Source organism: Uloborus diversus, chromosome 1 (genome assembly GCF_026930045.1).
Source record: "Uloborus diversus isolate 005 chromosome 1, Udiv.v.3.1, whole genome shotgun sequence".
Taxonomy (NCBI): domain Eukaryota; kingdom Metazoa; phylum Arthropoda; class Arachnida; order Araneae; family Uloboridae; genus Uloborus; species Uloborus diversus.
In genome coordinates this window covers 157,504,468-157,517,551 of record NC_072731.1, presented here as the reverse complement: position 1 = coordinate 157,517,551, position 13,084 = coordinate 157,504,468, and the positions used below count along the sequence as shown (strand labels likewise).

At 33.4% G+C, this 13,084-nt stretch overlaps 1 protein-coding gene across 1 annotated transcript in view; it reads right to left on the bottom strand.

The window, feature by feature from the left end:
• LOC129233124 (acetylcholinesterase-like) overlaps positions 1-13,084 on the bottom strand; it is a 39,476-nt gene that overhangs the window by 12,208 nt on the left and 14,184 nt on the right. The window contains exons 3-4 of the mRNA XM_054867186.1: positions 10,566-11,679; positions 2,207-2,382 (exon numbers count right to left, since the gene is read on the bottom strand). Of these exons, the coding sequence (XP_054723161.1) occupies positions 2,207-2,382; positions 10,566-11,679 (1,290 nt within the window). The remainder of the gene's footprint in view (positions 1-2,206; positions 2,383-10,565; positions 11,680-13,084) is intronic.

The following is a 13,084-nucleotide window of genomic DNA, read 5'->3' as shown; positions in this document are numbered from 1 at the left end:
TAGTAGAAAATTAAAAGGTCATTAGGTTCGCCTGTACATTTACAAATAATGGATGTTGCATTTCTTGCCAATATGCTATGGTAATTTGCTCGTCCATGTTATAGTAATTTACTCGTTCATGTTATGGTAATTCGCTCGGTGCAAAATAATTAAATCCACCAATGGTGGCTTAAAATTAGAATAGAAAAAGAACAAAATCGAAGTTTCGAAAAATTGCTTCGAGGTGCTCACTTCTATGCTACGAACTAATTTCGTGCCAAGTTTCATGAAAATCGGCAGAACGGTCTAGACGCTATGCGCGTAACAGATATCCAGACACACAGACGTTCAGCTTTATTATTAGTAGAGATGAAAAATACGGAAAAATAAAGGTCCATTTTCTACTGCTTACTAATTTCTACCAATTTATTGCAAAATGAAAAAGAGTCAGCTATAACTGATCAAAACCGCTTTCATGTTAACAGACCAAAATGGGAATTGATATCATTCTCCAATTTTTATTTTAAGGTTTTAAACTTTTCCCACATTATCTTTTTCAAAAGCAGATAATTTATTGAATTATGCACAAGAATTTCTCTCAAAATCTGCTTTTCGCCTTCGGAAAAATTCTTAATGCTGTTTCTTAGCATATTCAAGTACTTTCTGACGATAAAGCACTTTCATTATGGTTCTTAAAAGACATCTATCACAAACTACTTGCTTAATTTTTAAGAAAAACGGATTCGTTACTAGCGTTTAGAAGGAAAATCTCTAAATGATTTTAATTACGGCATTTGGGTGGGTCTGCCAGAAAAGTCTTTATAAATGCCGCAGCTGGATCTGCAATGGAACGTTGCCAGAATGTTCCATGGAATGATTTATTCTGCTTCACTTGAAAAGTGCAGTTGTATTCGAGAATGTCTGCACAGGCGATTCTAAACTTTAAATAATTGATGAGTTTAAGATTAGAGTACTAAGGTGCATAAGTTTTTCTTTCTTCAAAATTAATGAATCTTTCACAAAATTAATGATTGGATAGCAACAGCGGTAGATTTTTTTAACGTAAAGAGATGACCAAGTAATAATTTATAGTCATAATTCAATTCTTTACTGTTGCAGTTAAATAAACCGACACTTTCTACTTTATTATTTAAATAACTTAACTAATTCAAGGCTATGAAATAAACTTTTTATTTAAATATCAGCTAAAACAATCTGTACGTTTACAAAGTGTTACGAGCAATATAAGTGGTAGTTTACTTTTGTAAACTCCAATATGACTAATGAGCGAGTTCTACAATTTATACTGAAAATAATTAAATTTACTGATACAACAGAGATTGTTGCTGTAAAAAAAAGCATTTGGTATTTTTTAAGAAAAAAAACCGAAAATTTCAGCTATTTTACAACTGTTCTTAAGCTGCGTTACAAAACAATTAAGAGGCCTTCAATATTGATTCAACAAAATATGGAGAGAGAAAAGGTAAAACTAAACAATTTTCCACATTTTGGTTTGAAACGTAAGCACTGTTTCCCTTATCCATAGTTTCTTATGTTTATCGCAATCAGAATATGGTCTGTCTCTGATAAGTTGACTTCCAATTCGCTGAATCTTAAACCATTCCATTTGTTTTAATATTTGAGAGGAAAGCCGATCTGATTTGGGATAACGATTACACTAGTCAACAAAATAGAACTTTTTGTCTGTATCCTGGTTTTAAATAATCAATTCCTACTAATTTTGGTTCGAAAAAAACGATTATGGTAGTGGATTTGTTTTATTAGCTCTTGTTTTCAAAATACGCAAAAGCCCACTGGAGAAAGATGCACAGCAACCACACATTGATTTCAAGCTAATTTTAAAAGTGGTTAGGTGCATATATCATTTATTTGGACTTCAAATAAATCATTCTTTTTTATGAGTTCTGTTATACTGCGTTTTCGGAGACATCATGCTTTTTTGTCGTCTGCCGAAGTGATATTACTATAAGGGTTACTGTATTTTAAGAATTTAAAATGATCAGTAAAGGGAGTTTATTTTTTCTGCTCTACATCAATCATTTTTTGTTGTTACCCATTTCTGTTCACCGATAATAATAATAAAGCATCTCAAAGCTATCCTATTAAGACCTTATGGTTTAATTATTTCGGCTTTAATTCCTTTATGCTTTAAGTATCTTAATTCAGAAATTATCAATTTAATATTAAAAACTAGTACTATATTTACCTGAATATTTATCTAATTTTGGTATGTAGTCCTGCCAAAAGGCACACTGTTTGGCCCTCCTCGCCAGACCGATTTCGGTGGAGTTCACTGACAGCGTTAAGTATTCACGGCTTGTGGCTGTGTGAACCGGCCAGTACACCGGCTCATATTCACCGTCTGGTCTTTGACTAGGATTTCTGAAAAATAAGTATCCCATCAGCATGTGATAATAATAATTAAAAAATCGTTTCTTTTTACATATTTCTTTTTCTAAATGATAAAATTGATAGTATCTAACTTAATTATTTAAAGGTGTAGCAGCAAATGAAGTGGTTGACAACACTTAAATGCATTAATTAATACTGCTGAGTTTCTTCACTATCCGAAGCATGAAACACACACATACATAAAACTGTTGATGTTAAATTAACGCAAGATATTTAAGAAAAACAGCAATATTTAAGAATAACAGCAACGAATTTACACCATGACCTAAAATCTTACCTCATTCTCTGCAGTAAATCATTAGACTTTTTTTTGGACTTGTTATAGATGTTATAATAATAAAACATTTATATAAAGTTATAAATCAATCAAAATCATCTCAATATATAAATTTTCAAAAGTTTTTACTTGTTACGAGTTGATACTTATTGGTGGATACTGTCATATTGTAAAGCAATTAAGATTGCATTCTGCTCGATCAGATCAAACACGGATGTCAAAACCCATCTTTTTTGAAAAACACGTGTTTTTTTCTTCTCTTGTGGAGTTTAATAAAGCGATTGAGCTGCCTTTGATACTGAACGCTTAAATTAATATTAAATAGCATAAAAATTAATACAAACAAATGGCATCACTTTAAAATTCTATTTGAAATCACTCATGCTAAGAATATTTCAGAAGAGTACGGAAATAATGCGAGAAAAAAGTATTTGCACATCTGAAAAATTACGCGTATTGTCAAGAATAGCGCATTTGCATTTTAAGTTAAATCAACCTCCCCGATCGTGGGGAATGGACGTTGGAATGAACAGAATGATCAGAGAAATTCATTAAAAAGTTCGCTACAGCAAATACATATAGTCCACAGTTCTCTCAGGTGTTCAGCAGGGCTCAAATATTATTTTGCTGCACATTCCAGGGGCATGTAAAACTCACTCATGTCGGGAGTGTATTTTTTTCCCTTTATTTTTTACATGGCCGACGTGCAAACAATTAATCAAGAAATAGTTTTATTTAAAAAAATGTTTTTTTTTTAAATTTATTTAAATACCATTTTTCGTCACATACGTGCCATATTATACGCTTCAATAATTTTCACATTTCACACTTCCTTTTTGTTTTTCATAAGCTGTTTATGCATGTACCCTGCCATCATAATGGGGTCGTTTCCAAAATTTTAAAAGTATTTTTTTCTGAAAGAGCATGCTTGAAAACAAAGGATCTGATCATTTTATTTAACATTTTGACTAAATTTAATATCTTTAAAAAATTATTTTAATCGGTGCGCTTTCATTGTTTACGCTTATGCCGATGACACCACAAATGATGAAATGCCACTCACAGAGCATAATATTTAATTCAGATCTTTACTCACATGAGTTGTCAAAGATATGGTTGATAGCAAGCGTAGAGCGTAGTATTTAATTCACTATCATAACGTGGAAACGCGATAGACAGGTGCGCCAAAATACATCATTTGTGACGTCATAAAAACCACGCCTTATTTTCAAAACCGGACATTTTTAAAAATTAATTAAAAATTAAGCGTTGGGAAAATGAAAGTTTTATCTCCCTCCATGTTATTTCTTTTGCGTATTCTATCAATTTTGACTGAAGGAAACAACCTCATTGCAATTTGACATATTCGACTTGATTCATTGTACCAGAATCCCTTGTCACTCTCTCAGCTTCGGAATGGGTGTTGCTGCATTCCTAAAAGATGTGTCTAGGTATGGAAAAGTAGCCATGCATTACTGATTAAAACCATTTGTTGCGCTACCGTGTGAAAAAACCGGAGTTAGAAATTTGTATCTTAAAAAAGTGAAACGATAGAAGAAAAAAATTATTCACAAAGTTGTAGAGTATCATCGATTTTGTAAGAAAATATACTTTGTGGCCATTAATTTTTAAATACCGGTTAAAATCCACATGAGTTTTTTCATTATTACTTTTTTCATTATTACTAGAAAAAGTTCCTGATTTCCGCTCCAGTAACGTCGTGAAACTGAAAAGAATAGGGAAATAGTTATCTTTTGGGCTTAACACGACACCGCAGTATCAAATGAAAGTATACTAGTGTAACTTGTTTCTTTTTTAGATCGTTTTATCACGTCACAGTGTAGAAGATCACGAAAAAATAAGCCCGAGTTTTAAAAATTCTACTCTTTTCTTTGTGACTTTCCGCACTGAACTTGATGAAGCCCCACAACTTTGTTAACTAACTTTCCCCCCCTATCTCGTTACGTTTTCATAATAGGAATGCTAACTCCGCAGTTTTCCACCAGGTGACACAGCAAGTTATTTTATTCAGTAACGAATGGCTGCTTTGCTATACCTAGCCAGCAGTTTATGAACATAGCAGCAAGCGTTCCGAAGTTGAAAAAGTGGCAAGGAACTTTAGTGGGCTCACTGTATACTGTCTTCTCATTTTTTACACAACAATTTAATGTTTAAGTAGACATAATATTTTTAAATTCCATTCTTAATCGATACATCAGAAGTAGATGCGAGCATATTTCACTATGTGTTTATCAATATGTACTTTAAAACGATTATGGAGCACGGATAGCTTCTATTTGGGCATTTCTCCCTCAATCAATCCCTGAAAATAAACACTCAATTTTCATCATTGAAAAAATAAAAAAGAGTTTGTTTATAGTATGTTCTGCTTTATGCCTTCCTCGACTTGTTTACTTCGAGACAAATAAATGTAAATAAATGTAGCTCACAATAAATACACGATTTTCCCCCATTAAAAAAGCAATAAAAATGTTGTTCATAGTAATATTTCATGTCCCAAAACTTTCAGAAAACTCACAACTTTAAGAGACGGAAACTTCTTTAAAGATTCAGATAATAAATCTTGAAAAAGACTGTAATATTATCGATGTTCTTCCATGTTTTACAAGCTCCCACGTGGAGAGAAGTGTAGCGATCGATCGAGCAATTGAAGAGGGGATTGGAAATTTTTCCTCTTTGTGCAGCCGGCTTGTTTTCCATCTCACAATGGACCTAGATGGAAGCAGCTCCATAAACGGAGGTCAGATGCTGATATTTACTCTTCCGGATACGTTATAGGGGATTTAAGGGAGGATGCGATTGGCAAAAGACTGGGGACACTTGCTAAAAATAGCTCTATTGATCTTTAAATTTGCTTAGCGTCGCGGTTTAAGATGGCCAACGGGATTAACAGCGTTAAAGAATAAAGGAAGTTCTTTTTTCCGGTTTATTTGTCTGTTGAGAATGTCGGAGACATTTTGAGTTTCATTGGAAAGTCATTTTCTTTTTAAACTCGGGAAGAGCGATAAACTTGTTAATTTATTTATTGGTTTGGAATGCATTGCTTTGCATTTTAGTTTCTTCTAAAAGTTCTGAAAAAGTTTATTATAGCTTGATTTAGAAAATTATTCGAATTTTATCTCATTATATATTTCAGTCTTTAAATTATTCTTTTTTTTAGAAAGGTTTTGGTTTAGAAGTTTAAAAAAAAAAAAAAAAAAAACTACGCAGATAAACTGATGCAATATATGAGAATATTTTTTGTAAGCAACACAGAAACTATATTTACCGTCGAAATGCTCGCTTTCGACTAAAGAGAACTTTAAAATAGAAAAACAAGCCAAATCTAATTAAGCATTTCATAATATTCCTTTGTTTTCTTGCATTGTTTAACATACTGAGCTAATCAGAAAAATAAAAAACATGTATTATTATACTAAATCTAAATCGGAATATTATTGGTATATTGCAAAATGTGTATTTTTTACTTTTTTGGTTTTTGGGACATTTTCCATAAGTTTGTTTTCTAATGTTTCGGCTCTTGTAATAAAAGATAAGAGAGGGTGGCTCAAACAAGTAGGGCCCAAAGCGTATGCCCCCCCCCCATGGTGTGTTAGCTGCGATGAATACGTATGTTGTGTTTACCCGAACACCCCCGAGTTATTATCAGTCCCAGCGAAGCAGCAGTAAAGCAGCATGGTACAACTAGGCTTAAAATAAAAAAAAAAAAGATACATTTCTGAAAAACAAATTAAATTTTGTAACCTGTGATTAGTCAAAGACCAGCTTATTTTTTTGATTGTCAATAATATTAACTTATTCTGACACTATCCACCATAAACTACGATGGTCATTATGTTTTTTTAGTTATTAATTTAAGGTTATGATTATTGAAATAAAAAACGTGCCTTTGGGCAAAGCGGGTATAGGATTTAATCATATATTTATTTAAAATTTCTTGACTCGTGTGCCGACTTAGATTTTCTCTTTCAATAGGATAAGTGTAACTTTAAAAAGCTATTTTTTTAGGATGGCAATTAATTAGTCTATTATTAATTAGCACAGTTATTTCTTTATGTTTTACAAACAAATGTACTGACTATAAATAAGATAAGTACAACTGTTTTATATTTTTTATATAATGGCAGGTAGCTAGTCAACTATTTTAATCATTTATAACTTCATACTTTGGCAAATGTACCAAACCCCAATTAGTTAAGTTTAGATGCTCTGTGCTACCTGGTAGGGCAAAGCCGGTTTTTCACATGTTGGTTAAGTTTGATAATAAATAAATATTGGGTTTGAAATAATGCAAAAATTGTTTTCTTATTTTGAAGTTCAAGAACCCTGCTAGGAAATAAAACCGAAATAGTTGCGATACAAATCCAAAAACTACAATTTTCGAGAGTTCTTCAAAAACCTACCCGCTTTGAACCACCCTCCCCTAATTAAAAACAAAAGAAAGCTCAATTTATCTCATTATACATAATACAAACGACTTTTACATAAATCATTTAAATAAAAAAATATTTACCGTAAAAACTATTTTAATAATAACGATTCATTAAAGGAATATTTTTTTTAATTTTAAGAGTATTTCTGTTATAGGTACATGTATTGATTTTTAGGCCACAAACATATTATATATATATATCAAAAAATTGAGCAAGAAGCCATGAAAAATTGAAAAATAACATTGCAAGAAAAAAAAAACAGCGATCTCATCAGGGGAGATTCCCCTATAGTATGAAAAATGGTAGCTAAAGCCATGATGTTTCTGTGGATGTCACCGGCTATGAATCTAGAAATGCAATTTCTGTGTCCGACAGCTCACAAACAAGAAATGGGATAAACTTTAATTCCAAAGCACACAAAATGAGCAAATTACAAAAAAAAAAAACTATTCAACACAGCACCAAAAAATCGAATTCAAATGACTTGATCAAAACCAAAAAGTACACATTCTACTTAGCCAACGCCATGCAGATTAAACTGTTTGTAAAGTTAAAGCGTAACGTTTCCCATAGTTAGTGAAGTTTTAAAAGTTTAAGTGCTGCTCCAGATTTGTTATTATTGCAAATTGTTTTGTATTTTAAAACGTGAGAAATGATAATGTTTCTGAAAACTTTTTTGCTTGTAGAGTTGCGAAAATGAGTTAAGAAAATTAAAATTCAAACTTTTATTGCACAGTGCTATATTTCACTTTTTATTACAGAGCTCGATATTTATATCCAGAAAGGCTGTTAACAAATATTATCGTTATGTTTCCAAACAAGATTTTTGAGGTAAATTTCTTCCTATATGTTGTGATAGTCTGTTGTTAAAAATAATAACATCACCATATAATCTGAAAGCATCGATCTAATGTTTCCACTATAAATATGAACTCGAAGAAGTGTGCAGTTGGCGAATGCACCAGAAATAAACCTGTAAAACCTCAATGTTTTCAAGAATTACCTCGCAATGGATCTAATTTTTATTAACAGACAAATAGAGAATCTCAATGAACATTTCTTTTTCTAGTGCATTTGTCAACGTTTTACTGCGCATAATTTAATTTGTTGCATAGTTTTTCCTTTTAAATGATTTCAGATCACATTTGGGGGATTCATCGGGTCAATATTGTTAGGTAGAACTTCCTAAGCTATTGAATTGATTGTGTATAGTGCGATTATCCACATCATGGGGCGAAATGGAATATTTTCATCTACCCCTTATAGCCTCTGATGCAATTTAAAAAATAATTTTATTCAGTAAAAAAAACAGTCATCAAGTCAAAAATTAAATTCAGTTTAAGTCAAAAATACAGTTACTCACAGAAAATGTAGGCTTGGACACAATGTACATAATTCTATATCTCAACTCGCCCAGGAGAAAGGGAAGGATCTACAGTTGAAACATTGAAAATCTATGTCTATTTAGCTCAACTGACTCTATAACTTTTGTTTTTGGGTTGTCAGATTTATAGCTATTGACCCAATCCACCCCCCCCCTCTCCTGCATAACACCTTCCATTTAAACTATTATTTTTGTCGTATTTACAATGCGGTTCGTTTCAAATTCATTTCCTAAAAGTCCAATTTTGTAATTTTTTAGCACATTTTATCGTAATATTTTATAATATGTGTTGCAATACCTATTCTGTATTCTGAAAGCATAAAACTAAATCAAAACCCTATCATCTTAATGGAGTTAAAATCCGAAACTTATGCAGCAAATTCTACAAATTCCTCTGAAAATCCCGGAAATTTCACTTCCCAGAAATGGAAGATAATGTATCCAAACACAGGGCGGTTTTCTATGTATATAAGCAATAAATTCCTTTTACCACATTCTTCTCTGTTTCGCAGATTAGTTTCCGCTTTTCATCGATTGCCGACGACATTCCAATTTGCCTCGATGTCTCTTCTCGAGAACTGGGAATCAAAAGGGAATCAAATCAGAATAGGGGGATCAGTAGAGAAGAGGGGTGGCTGTGGTTGACAATCCTCCACTGCAACCGTAATGCTTTCGAACCGATCGGGAACTAAATGCCATTGAGTATTTCTTTTTAAGAGGCAATTAGTGGAGGTAACACGGTTACATGTTGCCCGAAGGCCATTTGTCATGGCAACGGATGTATGGAGCAGGGACGGTGAAGAAAATTAGATTTGATTCGGATCTCACTCCAGAATAAACATAATAACTACTCTACCTCAAGTAATCGCTAAAATGATTCATTATATGTTTGGGGCAGTGGGAAGTGGCAGATTTTAAATGCGAAGTTCAATATTTTTAACTAAGAATGTACTCTCAGTTTAAATTAACTACAATTTATAAAATATTGATGAAAATTTATTCTGCAGAAAGTGAAATGAGCTATAACGTTCAACAGTAGAATAAATTACTCAAATAAAAAATTCCTGTAGTCCTGTGTTAAGAATTGGGTTAGAGAATGCATCAAATAAATGCATTCTCTACTTTTCACGTTTCTTCTTAATTGTAAAAATGCGTGTAATCAAGAAGTGTGCACAAAATCAAACTACTCATTTTTTTAAAACCTTTTCTGTACATTGCATACATGTACACAACTGTTCATTTAGACGACTGTGTATAAGTCACAAAAGTACTTTAATTGTATGTTTGACAGTTTTCTGTTTTCTTAAGAAAAAATAATAATGGGAGTCTCACTGTGGGACACGAGAGGGCCTCAGCGCAGAATTTGGTAACCTCTATTGTAGTTAATTACTTTACAATTCAAAACAGTAAACTATACGTAAAATGCACAGAACATATAAGAACAAAATATGTTGTGTTCTCGCTTCATAGTTCATTTGATGGCGATTGGCCATAGCCCCGTAGATAATCAAGTTTTATACCGTAGATGACCAATGATTTCGAAAGGAATTACTTGTTCTGTAAGCATAATGTTAGTTTCCCAGCAAAATATGCTGATATGAGTACTTAGCCTCATTTTAATTTTACAAAAACTGTTAAATATGAAGTTAAACAACAGGTGCTTCTTTTCTATCCCAATTCTAAATATTCTCATCACTTTAAAGCATTGAGATTTTTGGCAAAACAAAATAATCTCACACAAACTGATATTGTATCTTATAAATCACCACTAGCAAAACTCAAGCAACAAGCACATACTTCCTAAAAAGTGGACTATTTCTTAAACTATGCGTGAGTCATTTGCATGGGAAGTATTTTGCTTTAAAATTGGTTGTAACTCTGAAATGAAAAAGGGGATTTTCGTATTGATCTTTCATGCATATGCAATTCCCTATTAATTTTGCATATGTATCTTTCTTCATACATATAACTAATCGTATATTATACCAATAATAAATCTTTTGTACATTATACTAACAAAAAATAATGAAAAACCTACCCTGTTTTTGCGAAATTGGCCCAGTATCTCATGACTCGTCTGCTCAACTGTTCTTCAGCTTTTGTGTAGCCAAAAGATGGATTCAGAGGTTCTCCAAAAATGAAATTTATCTCATCTGCATGCAGTATTCCCATCCATTTCGGCCATGGATGCACAGTAGAACGCTGAGAGAAATAATACATGTACACATCGTTTCCAGTCTCAGCATACCTTAGAGCAAAATCGTTCACACTGCAAATGAACTGGTAGTCTCCTACAAGTTTATCAATTGCGTCTCTGTTTTTGATGGTGTCCTCCGGATTCATCCAGTCCGTGTACTCAAAAATAATTGCCTCATGAGCGAGATCCCCTACTTGAGGATTTAGTCGCTTTACAGCTTGAACAAATTCTTCCCTATTTACGTAAATGTCTTCCTGATTCTTGAACAAGTCAGTCAGGTAATAGATTATAAAGTAGTTGCCCTCATCAGTATTACTTCCAGCCATGATATTGGTCTTTTTGAAATTCTTCGACAACAACGACTGGATTGGAGTTTCATCAAGGAAGGCTCCGTCGACAACAGGGACAAACGGAAACTCGACAACTCCATAGCCATCCCACTCATTATTGACCAGATCAGCCGCGTCTTTGGTCAACAAGCATTCCACCACGGGATCCAAGTCGTTTTCGTCATGAGGGCATTTCAAAGCTTTTGCGAGCTTCAATCCTCTCCTCATGATTTCTTTCCTGTCAAGGACTCCCCAAGGGGACGTTGCAGATCCGCTCTGAAGAATAGCCTGATTGAAAAAATTACGGCTAAGAGGAGACAAAAGATGTAATCCCACGCTTACTGCACCGGCGCTTTCTCCGAAAATTGTGATGTTGTTTGGATTGCCTCCAAAAGATGCAATATTATCTCTTATCCATTCTAATGCCATTAACTGGTCAAACATTCCAGCATTTCCTGGTACGTCTGGTCTATCGAAGTATAAAAATCCTAGGGATGCTACTCTGTAATTTATTGAAACAACTATTACTTCTTCCTCTGATACTAAGATTTTCGGATCGTACACTTCTAGAGTTGTCGTTCCACTGTAAAAACCTCCGCCAAAAATCCACACAAGGACTGCCGCACCTAGAAATAATGGAGATATATGTTATTAGGCTTACAATTGTAGCACAAACTAAAACATTCAGAAATAAAATAGCTGAATTAAAAACTTTATTTCACACTCACATACATTTGAAACACGCTCAAGTTTTTTCGTCATTTGTTTTTCATTTCATTTAAGAAAACTAGCCATTAACTACTGCGATGGCCAAAGAATGCTTGACAAAAGTCGTATTTTCTTTCTTCTTTTGCATTAGGAAGAGAGCTCAGTGGGATCCCGAAGCATATGCTATGACTTTCAAAATTTGAACTTCATAAGCGTTGTACTTCACACGTACATATTTCTCAAAGAATTGAGGAATGTTAATAGATGCCAATTTAAGTGTTTAAATAGAATGTTTAAAAGTAATAAAACGTAAAGCATTGGATGCATGTATACATACATATATTATTAGCAATAGAAAATTTGAACAAGAAGGAATGAAAATTTGAACCAAAGTCCCAAAACACCCTGGGGCCTCATCAGAGGGACTGGACCATGGGCAGGGAAAGCCATGAGATGTGAGTGCTACAGGTGAAATTGCCTCAAAAACGCAACACTAGAACCCCGACACAACATCTTACAACTCTAACAAAGGGGATACCAGAAAAGTCAAATGGTAAATATTTTCAGTCCTTTTTGCTCATGGTTAAAATTTTTATTCCTTCTTGTTCAAGTTCTCTATTGATAATAACACATCTACTACTACTATCAAAGTGCTGCCTATGATGCCTATTGAACTGTGTTGTGAGGCTTAATTGTGTTTAATTTGTTTGAATTGTCCAGGTTCATATACTATATCTGCTTGTGTGAAAGTTTCTTCATATATATATACACACAGTCAATTCGCGATAACTCGAACATTACTAGAACTCGTTTTTATCAAGACCCGATCCCTTGGTCTTTAATTCCATGCTAATATATCTCAATATCTCCTATCCGATCTCCTATCTTCGAAGGAAGAACGAAAAAAAAAGAAAGAAACAATTGATTACGAGAGAAAAATCCATTCACCTTTCCTTGCAATTCCTGCATATACTTTTAAAGCATGGAGAACACCTGTTGAGCCAATGTGCGAAAAAGGAGTTACACATGCGGAAATGAGTACAGCTAGCTTTCTTTTGTACCCGGGTAGACCGGGGTACGTTTACGCATGGGTACGTTTACGCAGTGCCCATTTTTCAAAATGAACGGAGAGCCAACAGTCATAACAGATTGATGCTACTCCCTAGCAAATATTCTCACAAGTTTTTCCGCATTAGCCGAGCTTCGGTCCTGCATGTAGATCTGTTTTTTACCAAGTTGAGTAAATTTTGTGCCAAACATTTTGAAGCTTATTGGGAAAAGATAATACTTAGTGAACAAAAAACAAATATATAAAAATTAGCA